At 44.4% G+C, this 20219-nt stretch overlaps 2 protein-coding genes across 2 annotated transcripts; both read left to right on the forward strand.

The window, feature by feature from the left end:
• The first annotated feature begins 1324 nt into the window (after positions 1-1324).
• On the forward strand, positions 1325-8230 carry zpd (zona pellucida glycoprotein d). Its single transcript, XM_031747562.2, has 10 exons — positions 1325-1616; positions 1721-1772; positions 1852-1959; positions 3380-3588; positions 3681-3838; positions 4058-4172; positions 7321-7448; positions 7525-7708; positions 7824-7929; positions 8049-8230. Exons 1-10 carry the CDS (start codon positions 1596-1598, stop codon positions 8168-8170), a joined length of 1203 nt encoding a protein of 400 aa, XP_031603422.2. The 5' UTR covers positions 1325-1595; the 3' UTR covers positions 8171-8230.
• An 806-nt stretch (positions 8231-9036) lies between these two features.
• LOC116326338 (matrix metalloproteinase-15-like) lies at positions 9037-18417 on the forward strand. The gene is made up of 10 exons (XM_031747553.2): positions 9037-9718; positions 10907-11055; positions 11846-11968; positions 12057-12373; positions 12645-12806; positions 14479-14876; positions 14965-15103; positions 16147-16297; positions 16372-16487; positions 17687-18417. The coding sequence occupies exons 1-10, from the start codon at positions 9605-9607 to the stop codon at positions 18163-18165; spliced, it is 2148 nt and encodes a 715-aa protein (XP_031603413.2). The 5' UTR covers positions 9037-9604; the 3' UTR covers positions 18166-18417.
• Positions 18418-20219: the final 1802 nt, after the last annotated feature.

Here is a 20219-nt window from a genome sequence, read left to right on the forward strand (position 1 = left end):
TAACTCACAGTCTTCAGTCCTACAATGATCATTTGTGTACTTTAAAAAGGAAAAATTATGAACGTGTCAGTTAAATCTGCCGAGATCATTTTTTCTTTTTCAGTTATTTTAGTCAAATTTACTCTGATATCAGGTGTACATCTGTTTGATGAAATCTTATATAAACTCAACGCTTTAAGCTGTAAAGCATAAGGTTCCCTCTTTGGTCCATTAATAAAGAATATACCAGTATGTTTTCTGTTCTCTTTGACTGAGATTATAGCCAAAAAAAACCACAGTGAGAACATGACCACAAAATCTCAGTGAATTGTATTACCTAGTACAGCTAGCGCGGGAAATAGGCATCAAAACACAGAAAAGATCATTTCAAATGTTAAGGTTTCGTTGAAGCCGTTTATTTTAGTTTTCCTCGCCACAGAAGTGCTTGCAAAGACAAGAGAACACATGCCTACGTTGTAAATCTAAAGATAATTACCAACAGTGTAAAAAGAGGACATCTTTGTACTCTAACAGTATTTCATCTTAAACCAAAATGTGACATGTGCGGAGCCATTATTTATCAGTAATCTAAAAATCTTTGGCCTCTGCTCTTTGCTGGATTTCAGCTGATTTTTCCTCAGAGGATTGTAACATTTTCATGTAGCATCTACTCAACTTTGCAAAACTGAAGATTGGAATAATAAAATGAATTCTACAGCTCTGAACAACCAGAGACAAAGAACCTGCTCCTCGGTCCTGTTCGTGCCTCTGCAGCAGAGAAGAGAGGCCTGGCCAGTGATGCCTGAGAGTATGGACCCAGCCTCGGGGTGTGACGAGTTGGAACAGAAGGAAATGCACTGACCCACTTTGGCTTCCCTGGAGACACAGATATTTCCAACCACGGGCCCATCGTTCAGGAGGCCCACACTGTTTTGACCTGCTGACACTAAAACCTCCTGTACCCACAGTGGCCCAAATATGGAATCAAAGTGGTTTTAGTGATTTTCCAGTGTCCAGATGCATCTGGCTCAAAGTTTGTAGTTTAGTGGAGAGCCGAGCTTTAAGTCACGTGAGTGCTGCGGCGCTTTTATTCATACTGTAAACGGTGATGGAGATGACAAAGCACGGAAGTATTTTGAGGTGGCAATAGCGACCTCTGCTGGAAACCTCTTGATATATAAAACAATTTATCAGCACATCCACGGAAGGATTTTAAAGATGTTTGTGTTGTTTTACCTCTTTTTATTTTCTTTCCCGTTCTTTTAAAGGAAACCGTGAACTATAAAAAGTAAATATAATTAATTATCAGAATATTATTTATGTTAATCAATAAAACGCAGCAGATCGACGTGGTGTGGCTGCTCGAGTGCTCAGAAATGGCACCAAACTTTTATTTTATTTGATATTTTAAACATGACATATTTAGCCGAATTAATTCTCCGGGTTCAAACAGCGGGGTTAAAGCTCCAAAACCCTCCACGGGAAAACACAGCAGGTGTGCCTGATTGGAGACCGGCAGGTGAAGTAACGACAGAGCGGAGAAGAACGTCTCGTTTGACTGCAAATATTACAATAACTCCAGCGTATCCTGCATATACCCACATATCGTTACTGCAATGAGCTTAACGGGCTTGAAGGTAGGCCCGGGCAAAACATTCAAATCTTTATTGTCTTCTAGTGTAAAAAAAAGAAAGATGGATAAAAAAAGAGTAAAAGCGGAAATATCCTTCCTTTAAAATAGCTTCCCGTGGCTCTGCTGCTTTTCCTCGGGTTCGCGTTGGACAGGGTTGAGGGTAAGAAGATTAAAAAACAACTGTGAGATGTGTTTCAGCGTGGAGATTTATCAAGTTCGTTTACTGTGTCCTTTCTAAGGAATCTGCCGTGTGGAGCATTGCACTGACACCACAAGATGCGTCCTGTCTAAAGACCAGAGGAGCTGCAAATGTGCTGTCGGCTTTTATGCCGACAAGTGTGACCGAAGTAGGCTCTCGTGTCTTTTCTTACTTTTATTTTAATGCATGTCATTATCAGTTTTGTCAAAGAGAAACTGAATGCACCCCAGGATTATGCTGAGTTGGGCTGATTCTGTTTAGGGCATTTGAATTGGTGATTAAATCATTACAAGTACAAAAATGTATATTTGTCTAAGATCAGCATAAAGACTTCTCAGACTGATGCCGGTGCTAATATCTCTTAGAATATTATTTAAAAGCTTGTCATTGTGAAAAATGAGTTTTCCAGTCATGCATTTGGTTTGTGACAGCATGCATTTAACTGCACTGACACTGTTCTGCAAGTCATCTTACACCCACTTCCTTGTGATGTGGGGCTTCCATGTCTCCTTCCAACATAAATGTCTAGTGTTTTTTATTTTTGGGGGGAGGGCAGCCCATGACAGTCCAATTTCACACACAGGTGTGTTTGGGCTCATTATCCTACTGCTGTAGTATGAATCCTTGTCCACAAACGAGCTAACCAGAGGGTAGAGTGTGTCTCTGAAGAACGAACAACTTATGAGTAGCCAAAACGAGCCCAGATTTAAACATTTCCACCACCACGGTTCTTCTGTTTTCTGCTTCTCCATCTGTTACTGCCACAAACTTGGATCCCCCCTCCCTGGTTCTTCTACTTTAAAATGCTGATATGCAACAACCCACTCACAGCTTTCTCCTGACTGGTGTAGATGCTTCTTTTCCTGACAGCATTTTTAACGGTGCTTTTCCTGATCAGAGGCTTGTTTTCTTATTTAGCAAATTCAGTATCTGCGAAGTTTCTTGCCGTCTCATTCAGCAAAGCCTGATGTTAATTGAGTAATCTAATCTTCTGAAGGTGTGCTCATTTTTACTTAGTGTTTTAGGGTACTGCGTACTGACCCCTAAGAAATCTTCAGTCTAATTATGGTTTGATGTGGAAGAACTTTTTCCTAATTTTCTGCTAGAAACTTGAGGTATAGTCATATTTGTAACTAGCAAACAATGACAGGGCTGACTGTCATCTCACGTGCTTCAAGAGGTGGGATATAACCCTGGTTATTACAGTTAACTAAAGCTTGGTGTAAGAAGACATTTAAACTAACTGCAATAAAAACTAGAGCTTTAAAAATGATGAGAAGTAAAATGAAAACGATGGAATAAAAATTGCAGTTCATCCGGGCCTTTTAGACAGCTGATCTGATATGTCATCTTGTGTATGCAGTGTTTTCTAATAATATTGTCTAATGGAAGGTTGTATAATGTGAAAAGTATTGGTCCTAGCACAGAACCTTGTGGGACTCCATGGCTAACTTTTGTGTGTGCGACAGGCTTCTCAGATAGATGTCATTCAACAACTGTGAGCAATTTCCTTTAATACCACGTGTGTGTGTTTATTTTAGAGACTCACTGACGTTTGCTTCTTACAGATGCACACCTCAAGGTTATGTGTGGTAAAGACCACGTAGCAATCAGAGCAGCAGAAGCTTTCTTCGAGTATCACGGCGTGCCACTGGAGTCCCTTCACTTGCCAAACAAATCTTGTGGCGCTAAGAGAGAGCATATCGACGGCGTCCCGTACTATGTGTTCAGGGTTTCCAAACACAAATACGTGACCTGTGGAGGTCTGCCGTTTGAGGTGCAGCTCGAGCACAATCCATTTAATGTCTATGTCAGCGTAGAAGAAAATGAGCATCTCAATGTTTTCTTTCTTCTATTGTCCTCTTACAGAAAAATTTAACTCACATCTGGTTTTCCCTGAGTGTGAGGTCAGACCCTCGGGTTACTGGAAACATTGTTAGAGATCCAGTTATCAGGATGGATTTCACGTGCGTGTATCCATTCATCAGAAGAGTCAGTCTGCCTTTTTCAGTTTCACCAATCTCCAGGTGAGGGGAAAAAATATACCAATATTTTCCATTCATGGTACTTCACATTTTATTTAAGCTGCCTTTGTGAGCATTGTAATAAGTCTGTTCTGTTCAATTGATGGACCTCTGAAACCCGCCTGCTGAAATCTTTGCAATGAGTGAATGACTTTCTATCCATTGAGTATTCAGAGCCACCAAACGACCCGTCTTTCTTGGCTTTCTTCTGTTTCTGTCCAGCGAGACAGTGATGCGAGTAGAGGAACTTGAAGCCAAGATACGGATGATGCTGTACACAGACCACACTTACACTAAACCTTACACGAGCTCTCCAACCATTGAACTCCGAGACAAGGTGGGTTAAAATTTTAACCAGTCACAGATGAGACGGATGCTTTGACACAAGGCTGGATTTTTGGTTCTTTGAAGCAGGTTTCAACTTCACCTGGGGCCTGTAATCGATAGGGATGGGTACCGGTGTCCGGTGCCATCTGACATAAACGGTAGTAACCAGACCGAAAAGCAGCGCACATTTCGGTGCTTTATTTCGGTGCCTTTTTTTTCCTGAGCCAATTCTAGCCAATCATTTTACGTTTCCGAGGATAGTAGGCGGGGCCAGGTACGTACGTTCTTTTAGAGCAGAGCTACAGATTAAAAATGCCCAAGGCGAAGCGGTAAAAAGTCTGGCTGTACTTCACAGCAAAAGATGCAAACTCAGCAGCCTGCAACAAGTGCTTTAAGCTGATACTGTGATACTGTCAAAGGAGGTAACACCTCAAATCCGATGAAACACCTGGCGACGCATAGCGTTTTTTTTTTTTAAGCCGAGAAATGCGCCGTGTTTGATAGCTTGCTGTGAGACCTCACACCGTGCACATCTACTGCGGGTGTGGTGCCTGTTATCAGACCTGGAGTTAGCAACATCCCCCAAAAACCCGAAGAGTAGAGTCCTGGCCCCTAGCCCTGTCAGTGTAGCAGAAATGATGAGGATGATGATGGCAGCAGCAGCCGTTCTTCTCTGCGTGAGTAGCTTCATGTTGTTCGTGTGTAATTAACGTTGAGTAGGCTAACCACATTATTACATTAATGCATGTAAGGTGAACTAGCAAACACCGTCGTAGTTACATGCGGCTGTCTTCTTGTTTGATGGCAGATACTCCCTTCACCCTGGCCAAAAGGCTAAAATGACCAAAGAAAAAGTGGAAAACAGTTAAACATGAGAGGTTTTTGGACAAAGTTTGTGTTTTTCCATTGTTTAAGCACTGCTTCCAGCCAAGAGTGAGACCATATATGCCCTATAGCTGCAGAAAAGGCTAACATTGTTATCTTTTACAAAAAAAACAGCTAAACATGAGAGGTTTTTGGACAAAGTTTGTGTTCTCCATTCTTTAAGCACTGGTTTGAGCACCGTTTAAGCACCGGCACCGTTTCAAAAGTACCGGTTTGGCACCGGTATCGGATAAAACCTAAACGATACTCATCCCTAGTAATCGATTAATAGGATTTTGTTCATATCTGATGGCAACAAGTAGAAGGCTTTAGTGCTAAAATCAGTCTGTTTGATACAGAGAACTACAGATGCTGAGCACTGTTGCCCTCCTGACCAGGGTCTGACTCATGATGCCAGCTGGAATGGTGGTGCCATTTTCCAAGACTGTTGGGTGGTGGTTTTGTAAATGCTGATCTGTTATCTTGGACAGAACCTGCCCAACAGCAATGTGATTATGCACAGGTTACAATGCTGATATATGCTGAATAGCCCTTTACTGTCATTGTACATGTACAACAGAATTGTGGGTGCTCCACACCAACGGTGCCAGAATACAATATAGATAGTAGAAAACAGGAATAAATGGCAAACATGGAAATGTATCCGTGGTTGGGCTCACCTCTGATGCAGATGAGAGGGCGTACAGGGCGGAGGTAGAGAACCTGTCCCACTGTTGTTTAGAAAATAACCTGAAGCTGAACGTCCTTAAAACAAAAAACTCATAATGGACTTCAGGAGGCACAGACAGGTCCCATTATAAGTGGTGGAATCTGTCTCCACCTTCAGGTTTCTGGGCACCCACGTCTCCTTCCATCTCACCTGGACCCACAACACCAACGCCCTGGTAAAGGGGGGAGGTGGTGTGCAGGGGTCGCCTCAAACTGAGCAAAGAAGGTGTTGAGCTCCTCTGTGAGTTTAAGGCTGCTGACGGGGGGGCGGCTCTATGAAAAATTACGTTTGACAGTCATAAAATCTTTGCACGAACAAGGCGATTCCCAAAGGGCTGTTTACTGGAACGTTTGCACGTCTTGGCGTGGTGTGTACTGAAGTGGGAGACACAGCGAGGTGGCCGGGCTAAAAGAAAAATATCTGCAGCAGATGAACAATACATGAAAGTCATGTCCTTAACAAATGGGGGGGAAAAATATCCAGTGAATACCTGAGAGAAGCATCTGGCTCTTCAGCTGAGTGATTCATGAACTGTTTACTGAAGCCTCTTTAAAAATGGTCTCAGTGGTAGAGCGGCTATCATGAAGGCATTTACAAGGGAGGGAAAAGCTGAGGTGTGCCAAAGTGCATGAGAACAGTAGCAACAGGCGTCGTGGAGTGATGTATCCAAATATCATCAGTATCTACGGACGAGGTCAGGCGAGCAGCACACCAGGATGTCTAAAGTCATCTGTAAAGCACGGAGGCTCATGGTTTGGGTTTCAGTAGTGTTGATGATCTTGTCAAAGTTGTTAGCGATATGAAAAGTACCATCAGATTTGCAATATCATTTGAAAAGCTTGTGATTGGCAGCAGCGCCATTTTTCAACATGAACACGAATCCAAAGACGCTGCAAAGACAGTGAAAGTATACATGGTTAGTTGGTGATTGGCCTCCAGATCTAAACATTACTGAAGCAATGGAACAAAAGGCAGCCAACATCCAAAGAAGCGCTCTGAATGTCCTTGAAGAAGGTTGGTTGAACAATGACGATGTAGAAACTCTCTCTTTGCCTCAAATGTTTCCATTTATGTTTGCACTTTTCAATAAATCTGTCCTATTTTCCTAACAAAATATCAAGAAATGAGAGGTTGCTCAAGGCTTTTGGACAAAAACCATATTTATGGTCATCCACACCTCACCTGCTGTGGCTCTGTTGTCCACAACTGGTTCCCAGCACAGAGTTCGAGAACCACATGTTTGACCGTTCAGGCTCTGTGTGGTGCAGGCTAAATGCTGAAAATGAGGTTTAAAGGGACGAAACTTTTACCCGAGTTTATGCTCGGAGTGAAATTAGTCCCAGCTAATGTTCTACACACTGATGGTGGCTTTGACTTTGTGAGCACGCACTCCCATTAGAGATGACCTCACTGGGATTAGCAGGTCAATCCTTTCTCTGCCATCAAAGAATCAAATTAGAAGATTGGGAATTTTGACATTTATTCTTAGAAAATCATCTTGGTTTAAGTGCCATCTGAAGAACCAAATATTAATTAAAAGTGAATTGTTTTATATTTTGCACAGGTGTATGTCGAGGTTACAATGATGGAGCCTGCAGATTCATTTCTGCTCCGAGTAAACGAGTGTTGGGCCACACAGTATCCCCAGCCGAACTCTACAGAGGGATCTGTTCACTTTCTGCTGCAGAATGGGTCAGAACTTCTCTTTTTGTTGTTTTTGGCACATGAACTATGAACTCCTCACATCCAGTGGCTTCTCTCATCACAGGTGTGTGAAGGACCAAACGGTTTCCTTCCTTAATATAACCGAGGGACAGTCTGGACGTAATGGGCAGAACTCCACCGTCCGCTACAGCTTCGACATGTTTCGCTTCACAGCAGATCCCCATGACCTCTACCTGCACTGCACCGTGCAGCTGTGTGAACTGGACGACCACGAGTCCTGCATTCCTGTGAGCTGCTATTATCATTGAGAGTGATTTAGGAGTGTGTGGACAAGATGAAGTGCATCATTTTTACCGTCTCATCATCTTTGACTTTCCTCAGTAAAGCGTCATTCTTTTTCAGAATTGTAACTCGATCAGTAAGAGAGAAGCAGTGAGAGCAGACCCCGATCAGGGTCTCCTCACCTATGGACCCATCAGGATTGAAGTACCAGACAGATCTCAGTCCAGTAAGCTCCTGTTTCTGTATTAATCTTTACTCTCTGCCTGCTGCTCCTGTACCATCAGCAGGTTTCTGCTAGTGAGAAACGTGTTCCTTTATTCTCTTTAAATTTCACATTTGTTTCAGGCGTACTGTTGGCGGTGGTGCTGCCCGTAGCAGCTGTGTGGACTCTTGGCTTCTTCCTCATCATCCTCATCACTGTGGCCAAGGCTTGCAGAAAGAGGCTAGTGAAAATAGAGGAGCACTGATGACAATGCTGCTGCTCTTGGCAGCACAAATAAAACATTAAAATGTGCATATATCCTTTTTATTCTGTCTTGGTATTTTTTTCCCCTTTGTTTTATTTTTATGACGACCATAACGAGTGTTATTTATCACAGCAGACTGTGGATGTCAACTGAGCAAAAACGGGGCTACAGAAGTTGCGAGGAACTGGTGACCTTTTACTCTTAAATAAAGCAAAAATCAAGTTTCATTTTAGATCTAAGATGATCCCTCGTGAGCCCAAAAGAGATTAAAACAGATTAATAATGTATGTTATATTTGCAAAACCTAAGATCCAGACACCTGTGGGCTCATCATTAACAAAAGGAACTAAGCTTATGGCAAGTTTGTAAACTGGAGGGGTGAGTGTTGTTAGGAAAGCTTAATATTAGTAATGCAATATTAGATATTTCACGATATCTAATATTTTCTCCCTAACTTGATTAATGAAGGCAGCAAAGTTTGTGGAGAGATGAAATTAAACTGTCCTGTTAAATGCAGTAGCTTTAAATATCTGTGACGTCACTGCGCGTCACTCTTTAGTGTCTGTGGAAATTGTTTTTGTTAAAGAAAAAGCGGATTTTAATCGTTTTATTTTGAGGACTTTAAATAACACTTTTTACTTTTGTGCTGCTGTTGCAGCCAAATTTCACCTTGTGGGACAATTAAAGCATTATTCTGTTCTAACACGATGAAGAGTTTTATATACAGTTTAATAAATGGCTGTGGTCACGTGGACCTGCTGCAGTGTCCCATTAACAGCAGCAGATGGCAGTCTGACCATTACCTTATGTGGCCTTTTGTTGGGGTCAAGTTTATTGAGACCATGAGAGGGGGAGGTCTTAACAGGAAATCAGATATTTTATCGCGGATTCTTTTGTCCGGTGATGGGCTCAGGCATGCTGCGCGGTTAAAACGCAAAGAAGTCGATTTCTGCTACGGGGAAAAGTGGTGAAGTAACAGTTTCTCCCTCGGGTTGTTTTTTTGGGGGGGTTACTGCGGTTTTTGCAGTAACCCCAGAAACAGCGCAACAAGTACTTTACTTTTCATGCGCTCATTTCGGGGTCGGACGTTGAAGTTGTGAGACTTTCAGCTGGATTTCTCTCTGAATCCTCAGCTGCCGATCAGCCATTGTGACCGTCAGAAAGGGGCAAGGACTTCTGCTGCATCAGCTCTGTATGAGGACACAAACACTTGGATGCTCCGTGAGGGAAGCTGTCCCAGATCCACTGAGAATGGAGTAGAAACACTTTGATTTTCTTTGGGTTTTAAATTTGCCTCAAGTTTCTCAGCTTAACAATAATGGCCCGATAGGGAAGAGAATAAACCCTGCAGCTTTTTTCCTGTGCGCATCTGCTTGTCGGAGGAAGCTGCTTGGTTTGATATTTACCACTCAAGTCTTTGCGCCCGAGGGAAGGATGACATCCCAACAAACCTGGGCTCAGATCATCATCACGTCCGCGTCTTTACTCTCCCTGGTCTTGTGCAGCGCGGTGCCGGATGACCCAGAGGAAGAACACTTCAGCGCCGAGGTACGCTGAAGGCTCCGTACGGGAGAGACTGCCATGTTGTTATTTAAATCATTGTTTCTGCACATTAAAACGAATCATCCTGCTTTCAACAGTCTAACCGCATAATTACAAGTTCAAAACATCAGGCGGTCTGTTCCACCGGAGGGAGGTCGTTTGACCTTTGTCCTCTTTCCAGATAACAACTCTGCGGGTGTGACCGACATCTGACTGTTAACAAGGAAATAATGAGATCCGACTTTTACCTTTGAGTGGTAATAATGTGTCTGAAGTGGCATCTTTAGGCTGCATGTTAGTTCAGAAAAATATAGAAGCAGGGTGAAAATCAGTCATTGTAAAAGTTTTAAACTCACCTGGAAATGACTTTGACGTGTTGTATGGAAAACTGATGAACCGTGTTACCTGTGATTATTCATGAGTGAGTGTATAATCATATAACATTAACTGTAAACAGGAAGTGAAGTGCATGGAAAGGTTTATCCACCAAACACATCAAGTGTTAAAAACACTAAGGCTAATTAAATGTGTTTTTTAAGCACTGCTCTTAAATGTTTAATAGGGACATTATTCAAACTTTATTTTGTCAATTAAACCAAACTGCTGTAGGAAAGTGTTTCTCTCTGGAGTGGTTTGGCCCGCCCGGCTTCATAACAACGTTTTCCTCAACACATTCGATTGTTTTTTTTCATGTTCTCCTGCTGAGGCTTCTTAAAAGGCACATGTTACCTAACATCAGGACCCTCCCCCCACCCATCTGTTTTGCCTGTTCTGTGACTTCGTGGCTCAGTTTCATTGCCATCAAACATGAAACGAAGAAGAATAATTCACAACATGTGACGCTTCTTTCAGCAGAGACCTCGGGCACTCATGCAGAGTTATGTTTAGCTGGTGTACCCACAGGACTGACATGCAATTTATTTAATGTCAGTTTTCCCGTTTCTGTCCTCTCTCCCCGTCTTGGCTGTCAACGCAGGAATGAAGGAGCAGGAATGTCCTGGTATTAATGCAAGCCATCTGGTTTATGTTTCTACTTTCTCTTTTCTCCCGACTCCTCAGATGCATAAGAGCGCTGCTCTTCCAACAGCTGGGGCTGTCATACTCATGTATACACCATGCATTCCTGATGCACAAGCGCAGAGACCTGCTATCTTAAGCAAGTCTGACGACTTCTTCTATTTTTCTTCCACGCAGGCATGGCTCCGTAAATTCGGCTACCTGTCTCAAGCCAGCAGGCAGATGTCCACCATGCAGTCGGCTCAGATTATGTCCAAAGCTATCAGCGACATGCAGCGCTTGTATGGACTGGAGGTGACCGGGAAGGTGGACTCTGCTACGCTCGCGTAAGCTCTTTATCTGTCATGCTGAGAGCAGTGACCACAAAGAGAGCTCAAGGATATTGTATAGACTTTTTTTCCCATTCATTTGCATATTATAAATTCAACTTCTGTGTGTGGTGGGGGATCGATGGAATGATAGTTCCAGGCACAAATCCCAGATATATCCCAAATCATTTCCGAGCATTGGCTTTTTCTTCAAAGATTTTCAAAATAATTTTACAGCAAATTCTTGGCTGGAAACGCTGTTTATTTTGTGGTTTTCTTGTCAAGTGTGAAGACTGTCGTCAGTTTGTGTGGTAGTTTTGTAGTGAAACTACAAAGACCTGCATCTTAGATTAGCTGTGCATAAAGCCTGGAAACTGAGGGATACGTCCATCTTCTTCCACTTATCCAGTTTACAGGGGCAGGGGGTTGGAGCCAGTCCCGGCTATCGTAGGGCCGAGGGGAGGGTGTAATTTAGGATTGCCAATAAACCTAACCCCTTATACCCGCTATCATGCAAAAGGAACATGCAAACTCCACACAGAAGGGCCCCTGACTGGATTTGAATTCTCACTGTGAGTCAGTGGTGCAAACCACCACAACACCGCCCACACTTTTCCACTTTGCTGAATAGTCCAGGTTACAGCAGCCAGCTGGGGAATGTTTCTAAAAGTTCCCAAGAGCTGCATCGATATATATGTTTCTAGGTTTGTCTGGTGAAAATGAGAAAGCTAATCTCATACAGCTTTATGTGGAACCAAGAAATCCTTTGTCTTGTCAAAGCTTAAAAATTTGGGGGGTGTGTGTGCAGGGCCATGCGGCGGCCTCGTTGTGGCCTCCCTGACAGAAAGCCAGAGGATCTGGTTGACAGATCTCGGAAGAAGCGTTACGTTCTGACTGGGCAGCGATGGGACAAAGATCACATCACCTACAGGTTTCCAGCACAAAATTAAACGATCAGACTGCAATAAATAAAAGTGCTCCACGGGGCAGCTCTGATAAGATTTTACTTCTGACTTCAGTATAATGGACCAAAACATGCCTCGGTCCCTGGGAGAGGAACGGACGTACGATGCGATCCGCAAAGCCTTCGGCGTTTGGAGACGAGTCACGCCGCTCACCTTTGAGGAGCTACCACCTGGAAACGGCGTCAACGGCAGCCAGACAAAGCTCGCCGATATCCTGCTGCTTTTTGCCTCCGGTTTCCATGGTGATATGTCACTGTTTGATGGCGAGGGTGGGTCTCTGGCCCACGCCTACTATCCCGGACCGGGAATCGGTGGGGACACGCACTTTGATTCAGATGAGCCTTGGACACTGGACAACGAAAACCCAAAAGGTCAGTGGGTTTGTTTTTCTCTGCTTATGTGAGAAATTCAACTTTATCTCTGAACAGTGGCCGTTTTGGTCGATATCAGCTGGGAGGCAACCTGGAAGGATGCAGTCGTACTCGGTGACCTGACTCGCTTTGACTCCACAGTGATAACGAGATCTCTCAGTGCCTTTTGTTCATTTGCGTGCACACCAACCATAAAGCAATGTGCATTTTCCTTGTTGTGCACACTTAAAGCAGATAACCCACAGCTACGCCTGGCTCTCTTGCCTCGCAGGTATAGATCTGTTCCTGGTTGCGGTTCATGAGCTCGGTCATGCTCTGGGTCTGGAGCATTCGGATAACCCCAGAGCCACAATGGCTCCTTTCTACCAGTGGGTCCACACACAGAACTTCACGCTCCATGAGGATGACATCAGAGGCATACAGTACATATATGGTGAGAACAACGCGCTTTATGAATGTCTTTGGTGATACAAATAGTTATTTCTACCAACATGAGATGTTCCAGAAATATGTCCCTCTTCTTTGGGCTGCAGAGCTTCTAAATCTGTGCATGCAGAAGAGATGTGATAACCCCACAATGTTCTGGAAATTATGGATATTACTAGAAATTATGCTCATTATCCTCATGGTGAATCCTTGCACAGCGGTCCAGTCCAGTGTTTGGGGCTATTTAAATGCATATTAGCAGTATTTATTGAAAATCACTCTATTGAATCTAAAAGCAAATGCCCCAAACTTTATTTTGTCTTTAATGATTAACATTTAAAATCGGCCCTACCCCTGTGGTGAAAGCCTTTCCATCTATTGAGAGTCTTTATTGTCTGTGTTGTCGGGCTCACCATCCTCAGATGGGTTTCATCCATCTTCTGTTTTCATGCTGAGCTTTGATCACTGTGCTGTTAGAGAGCGACATGTCTGTTGTGCTTCGATGCTACTTCGCACTCGCGTCACATCTGGATCCTTACAGAGGATACAGGAAGCAGCAGATGCAGGCGCTGCAGTGAGGCAGAATGTCATGCATTCCATTATGATGAGCCCATCTTCTTCCTCCTGAATAGATGGCATTGTTAATTAACAGACGCCATTTGTTGGTGTATGATGGTGCATTAAAACCACACACATGAATTGTTCACACTTGATGATTTATGAACTTTGCATTTCTTTTGCTTTAGATAAAAACGAGGATTTTCCGCAGGTTTTTCGCTTGTTTTGATTTTACGTCCCGTGACGTTTGATTCTCTGACATCAGCTGTTTTATATAAATGTCCTTCGCCTCAGAGTAACAGCTCAGAGCTTTTAGTGCTCTGACCTGGAGATGGTTGATACAAAACTGAGCTTAAAGCAAGAACGAATGTTATGTTTACCATGTGGTCAGACACATGACCTGAATAAATCCAAATGCTGCTCATTACGGCGTTTGCTCACAGCTTCCTCCTGATTGGCTACGAATGAATGCTGCCTGAGATTTTGCTGAGAAGACTCGCTGACATCTTTGGGTTTGGGATGTATTTTCCTTTGGAGCCAGAAACGTTGTAACATCGGCGGGCAGTCGGCCTCGTCCTGGAGCTTTTTCCTTTCTTTGTACAGAGACGCAGACACGCCCGCTAGTACGAGTCCCATTTTCCTGTGAGGATAACGGCCAACTAGGGTCTTTCGTAAATGTGACATTTTTATTCCACTGAAGTACAGCTGAATTTAAAAGAAGAAAACTAATGACATTATCTTTGTGCTGTGGTCTGCTGCGATGGCCTCAGTTCTCATTTGGCAGCACTGTTGTTGTTTTGTTGTAAACTGCTGCAGATGGTGGATTTCTTCACATACTGGCCTTGATGTGTTCCGAGCAAAACCTTTGGTCCAGTGTAACCAACACATCAGCCCATCAGCTGATACCTATTGCATAACTGACTTTATCTGTATGTTTTCCTCTCTTAGCAACCAGCAGATTTTTCCAACGAGCAGCAGCAGAGCGACAGTCAGTCATAAATGGAAAACTGCATTCGCTCTGCTGCAGGATATTTAGTCGAAAGGAAGCGAATAAAAGTATTAATGTCTAATGCCACACAGACAGACTGGAGCCTTTCCTGTTCCCTCCTTTTTTTCCCAAGGTCCTCCCCTCATCACAGATGCTTCGCCTACTTCTCCGCTTGCCCCTGACGATGAACCCAGCATCGACTCCCCCACCTCCCCTTCCCCCCCAGGAGACGAGCCCACCACTTATTCTCCAGCCGATGCCCCACGCGTCCCGACTGGCGCTGACCCGGATCCTCCGGCTCAACCCGAACCAAGCCCCGGTCCCACCTCGCCTCCCATCCTCCCTACCTCCACCACCACCCAATCCCCGCCTGTGCCAGAACCCGTCACTCCACGGAAAGACATCCCTCCTCCTCCAAGGACTCCTGCGCCTCCTCGGCCTCCCAAGCTGCCAGACAACCAGCCCCCTGACATCTGCGATGGAGACTTTGATACAGTGACCATGCTGAGGGGGGAGATGTTTGTCTTCAAGGTAAACAAACGGCTTTGCTCACAGCTGCAACATTCAAGTCATGCAAGGGGAAGTAACTAAGACATGCATCACTGTTTTGCTTTTGCAGGGTCGTTGGTTCTGGCGGGTTCGGAGGAACCGCGTCCTCGATAATTACCCCATGCCGATATCTGTATTCTGGAACGGTCTCCCCACCGACATTGACGCAGCGTACGAACGTCACGACGGCAAATTTGTCTTTTTTAAAGGTACGTCACATCTGCTTATTCCCAATAAAACCAGTCACTTCCCCAACGTGTCGCCCACATGCTGAGCAGACTGTGCGAGTGTGTTACGTCAAAACCTTCCTGGAAGCCTCGGCTCAACATTATTCTAGTTTAGCTCCCTGCTTGGGGCTCGATGGTTCTCTTTCTCTGAGGAGCAGCGTAACACGAACTGTTCAGTGCAAACTCTGCATTCTTCTTCTGCACAACTTAATTTACAAGGTTCTGAATCACATGGATTTGAGTAAAAAATGTTTAAAACACCACAGAAAAAGAAATGCCTCCCCTCAAAAGAATAAAACATTACGACACGATTGCTGCAAACTGAACGAGAGCACTGAGTTTGCATTTATTAATGTGTGTTTATGAGTTCATTGGGTGTTTTGAACAGGCCTGTGCAGCGTGGCAGCTGTTATTGGCCCCGCTCCGCTCCAGCTGAGCCCCGAACGGCCTCATGAAAGAGGTGGAGGGGGTTACATCAGCCTCTCTGACTGCGCTGCTCCAGATGTGAGCAGCTGTGGTGCTTTGCTGTGCGTTTTCAGGATTTCTGCGGCTTCTGATCACAGATTTCTACTGACTGACTGACCTGCAGTTTGTCTGTGTGAACAGTGATCTTATAAGAGCAGCTCAGGCTCTGACACTTCAGTACATTATATTGTACTGCAGCACAGCGCAGCAGCCTGGCAGTAGAAGCGGAAAGTGGCTGAAAGTCAGTCCAAAGATTAGGCTTATTAGCGGAGTTAACCCTCACATATGGAAATCTTGGAAAATGTGTGTATGCATGCCATTTCAACCTTGCCTGTCTTTTCTGCTTTTCTTCTGGAGTGAGTAAACCTGATGTATACCATGTGTGCTGACCATCAGCTTCTTTTCATCTGCTCTCCCTGCCTTTCTTCTCCTCAGATTTACCTTTGCCTTATATTTTTCCCTTTGTTGGCCGTGTCAGAAGCACGAGCTGTGTAGGAAAAGCTCGACTCCGTGTGCTTTTGTTTCTTTAGACAAAGCATCGTCTCCATCTGTGTCTACAGGTGACAGATTCTGGGTGTTCAGGGAGGCTGACGTGATGCCAGGGTACCCACAGCCCTTATACCACTATGGAAAAGGCGTTCCTCCACACGGGATCGACACAGCTATCTGGTGGGAGCCCAACGGATACACATACTTCTTCTCTGGAGACAGGTATGATTCGGATACACGGAGCGCAGAGGTTTTAATGCCGTGTAGACATCTTAATACGTCTTATTGTCTCGCAGGTACTGGCGATACAACGAGGAGACCCGGACCACAGACCGCGACTTCCCCAAACCAATTAGCAGATGGGGCAGGATCCCTCCCTCCCCTAAAGGAGCCTTCCTCAGCGATGATGGGGGTAAGTCAGGAGTTTAAATTGAGGAATTTGCCTGGGTTTTATTTCAGCAGTGGGAACATCCAACAGCTTCAGTTTACGAGAATCACAGCAAACATCAAACGCTTCGCCTTCACTGTTGGAAGCAAGAGAACAGCCTGACAGAGCAGACAGGGTGGAGGTGGAGGGAGCGAAAGAAGGAAAGGTTGGAGGAACCAGTGAGGCCGGAGCAACAAAGCAGAGAGGGGAAGGAGAGCGCTGGTCCGTGGGTTGGCCCGTCCTTCCTTTTGGAAATGAGATTTGTGTCGAGCAGCTCTAAATGCACTCAGTAACAGTCGAATCACATCTCCACCCAGGCGCTGTGCAGGCAGCCTGTTTACCCTGAGAACAATCTGTGTGCTTATTCATGCAGCATGTTGTCAGTGAGTGCACGAAGGCGACATATTTTAAAGGATTTATTGCATTTTGGTTTTATTTTATCCAATAATTTGGCATACTTAACTAATATAGTCAGGCCAAGGCGGTGTGAAAAGAAATCTTTCCTTTTTGAATGTACAGCGCAGCGATTCTCCATTTCTTTCTTATTTTTGCATATTTGTCGTACTCGTATGTTTCCGATCATCAAACAAGTTTATAATATTAGAGAACAATAACCCGAGTAAATCGAAAAGACTGTTTTTAAATGATGATTTCATTTATTAGTCCATTTATTGTGAAAAAGTTTCTGTTGTTAGAATTTGTTTGATGATCTGAAACATTTAAGTGTGACAATAATGCAAAATCAGGAGTGGGAAATACTTTGTCATGGCACTGCAGTTCCATCACCAAGCTAAAAAAATACAGTTAGCAGGATTATTTCTGCACGGGTCGTCTCTGCAGGTTTTCTGCTGAACAAGACGAGGTCGGCATGTAACCCCTGGAAAACCATAAATTCTTGTTTTTGATGATTTGGCTAATAAGATGTGATGAGTGAATTTAAAAAGTGCTTGTGGATGTATTTTGGTATCTTTGGACGGAGCCTCTTCGTTAGTTGTGAAAGCTTGTTGTAGCTGTACAGATAACTACGTATATTCACTGTCTGTTAGACTGATCTAACTCTATAATTGTCTACAGCCAGAAAGGCTCTATTGACATGAGGGGGGCTTGCTCCCAAACATCAGCACTGTGCATGCTGCATCAAGTAAAGATGACCCAAAAATCTCTCCTTTCTTCTTCTCGTGCAGCTTACACCTATTTCTACAAAAGCACCAATTACTGGAGATTTGACAATCACAGATCCGAAGCAGACAAAGGCTATCCCCGCTCCATCCTGAAGGACTTCATGGGTTGCGTGGGGGTCCCCGACCCAAAGCCCGACGCAGATGCCGAGCCGGGGCAGGAAGACAAACCGGTCAAGCCTTCAGACCGAGGCAAAGATGAGCACAAAGAGCCAGACAGAGGCCGGGACAGAGACACAAACTCGGAGCAAGAGGAGACCGCTAAGCCTGACAGCACAGAGGAAGAGGAGGACAAAGACGTGAACATGGTCGTGACCGTGGCTGACAATGAATCAAAGGTCATGACCCTGATTATGGTGGTCGTTCCCCTGGTGCTCATCCTGTGCATCCTCGTCCTAATCTATGCCATCCTCAGGACTCTTCAGAACAAAGAGACACCGAGGGCCTTGGTGCACTGCAAGCGCTCGCTGCAGGACTGGGTGTGACGCTCAAATGGAAGAGATAGATCAGGTATCCGTCGTTCACCTGGTGCCATCGCTGCCGTCCAGTTTTTACTTTTGGCGTTAGAGGAAAAGAAGCTTTGAAAAAGCTGACGATGGGCCTGTTAGTTATTGGGAGAACCTTTATTGCTCGTGTGACATGATAAAAAAATAGTGAATTCAGCGCCCGTGGAGCTTTAGCTCGGCCACAAGTTTTTTCTACTCTGCCTCTCTGTGCCTTCCAAAAGTCTGAAAAGGTACCCCAAAAAAAAACGCTTTCTTTAAAATGACATTTCACCAGGAATGTGTGATTGCATCAATTCTAACTGGACTGAGGACGTTTAGGGGATTTATTTGTAGTGTAAATGCAGACAAAGTCTTTAGAGCACATATATTAGGAGCACAGTCACAAACACGTTTGCTTGCATCAATAAGAACAATCTTCTATATTTTTTGATTAAAATGCTTCAACAGTGTTTCCTCTGTTTAGAACAGATCGTTTGCACTTTGCCGTCTCTGTTGTGCTGAGTTTGCGTCTCTGCAGTAAAGTTTGTGTGTTCATGCAAAGCAGGCCAAGCTCGTCCTCCTACCAGCACAGGAATGTTAGACAGCTGTGTGTGTCCATGACGCTTCCCACTGAGCCCATTATGTCTGACCTTTCCTGCACACATGACACACATTAGCTCAAAAACAGTTTGTATCTGCACTGATTTGTGCATGCATGTTCGCTCATCCACCCGCAGCACGTAGGTTTTTCTTTTCTTTTTGTGCACAGACACTTAGGCTCCAGCCTCCCCTCCTCCTGCCGCAGCCTCGTGCAGACTGCACCGCCCAAAACACGATCCCAGCAGAGACGTGCTGATATGCGGCCGGTGCCCGGCGTTAGGATTTATTTGCTTTTTATGGGCACTATCGAGAATTATCAAGGACTTTTATAAAATCTGCAGTGTCAGCCTGTGAAGAGTGAAAAAGCAACTGTGTCCTCTTTTTAGGTATCTATTGCTTTTTTTAAATGCTAAACATAGAGTTAAAGCTAATTATGTCTACGAGGGAGAGGCCTGAAGAATGGGTGAGGGTCTGGTTTCCATTAAGGCCACATGTTGCAGATTTAGGACCGTCAGGCATGAGGGGAGGCGGGGGAGCTGGGAAAAATGCAGAAGGGGGAGTTATAAAAAATGGTGGCAGTGAGTAAAGAGTATAAGGGAAATGAGAGGGAAGGAGATGAGGAGAGAAGGAAACCGAAGGAGAGGGGAGAGGGAGGGCTCTGTCAGCATTTCCTTTCCAGGGGTCTGCATAAAAGGGCGAGCGAGGGAAGGAAGGAAGGAGAAAGGGAGGTTAGAAGGATTTAGAGGAGGGGCAATGCTGGCGTTGTGCCTCCTGACCTACATTGGGCCACTCAAGTCCGCTTCTCTCTTGTTTTGCTCCGCTCTGTTGTCACGGGCTACAGATGACTGTCCGCTTTTTGCTCTCCTCACTTTTGTTTCTTTCAGTCATTTCCCCAGTGTATTCATTTTCTCCTCCACTCTGCTGGAAACTCAGCTCAAGCATTTACAAGATAATGAAACCACAGAAGCATCTGCAGGATGTGACGGGATCTCGTCTTATTGTCTTTTCCGGCTCATCGATCAGCATTTTAAACTTGTTAACCTTTGCATCGTGTTTCGTTGTGACTTGTTTCCCCTCCTGTGAAGACTGCGGCGGCGTTTTTTAAAGAACTATATAAATAATACAGGGGAAATGTTTTCTTATGTGTTTCTTACTACTTCTTTTTTTTTACATTATCATTTGTAGTTTTGCACATTTTGTGTGCATTCAGATGTTTTGTTAGAGCAGCAGTAGATTTCTTTTGATGATGATGATGATGATGCATGCAGGGCATGTTGGATAAGGCCTGTGCACTCCAGTGTAGAGTACATTAAAGGTTTCACAATAAAACTGAGATAAAAAGCAACACAAGTCGTCTTTGCTGCTGTGTTTCCATGTTGTGTGTCTGAAACTTCAAGTTCAGCAGTTTTATTCATACTTTTGGCCACAAGAGGGAGTCGTTGCTCCAGAAAATG

The sequence above is a fragment of the Oreochromis aureus genome, linkage group 7 (assembly GCF_013358895.1).
Source record: "Oreochromis aureus strain Israel breed Guangdong linkage group 7, ZZ_aureus, whole genome shotgun sequence".
Classification (NCBI taxonomy): Eukaryota; Metazoa; Chordata; class Actinopteri; order Cichliformes; family Cichlidae; genus Oreochromis; species Oreochromis aureus.

Coding starts and splice junctions, on each gene's coding strand:
- zpd (XM_031747562.2), top strand. CDS start 1,596: ATGAGCTTAACGGGCTTGAAG. Junction 1,617..1,720: donor TGAGCTTAACGGGCTTGAAG/GTAGGCCCGGGC, acceptor CCTTTAAAATAG/CTTCCCGTGGCTCTGCTGCT. Junction 7,449..7,524: donor CACTTTCTGCTGCAGAATGG/GTCAGAACTTCT, acceptor CTCTCATCACAG/GTGTGTGAAGGACCAAACGG.
- LOC116326338 (XM_031747553.2), top strand. CDS start 9,605: ATGACATCCCAACAAACCTGGGCTCAGATCATCATCACGTCCGCGTCT. Junction 12,374..12,644: donor GGACAACGAAAACCCAAAAG/GTCAGTGGGTTT, acceptor CTTGCCTCGCAG/GTATAGATCTGTTCCTGGTT. Junction 14,877..14,964: donor GGGAGATGTTTGTCTTCAAG/GTAAACAAACGG, acceptor TTGCTTTTGCAG/GGTCGTTGGTTCTGGCGGGT.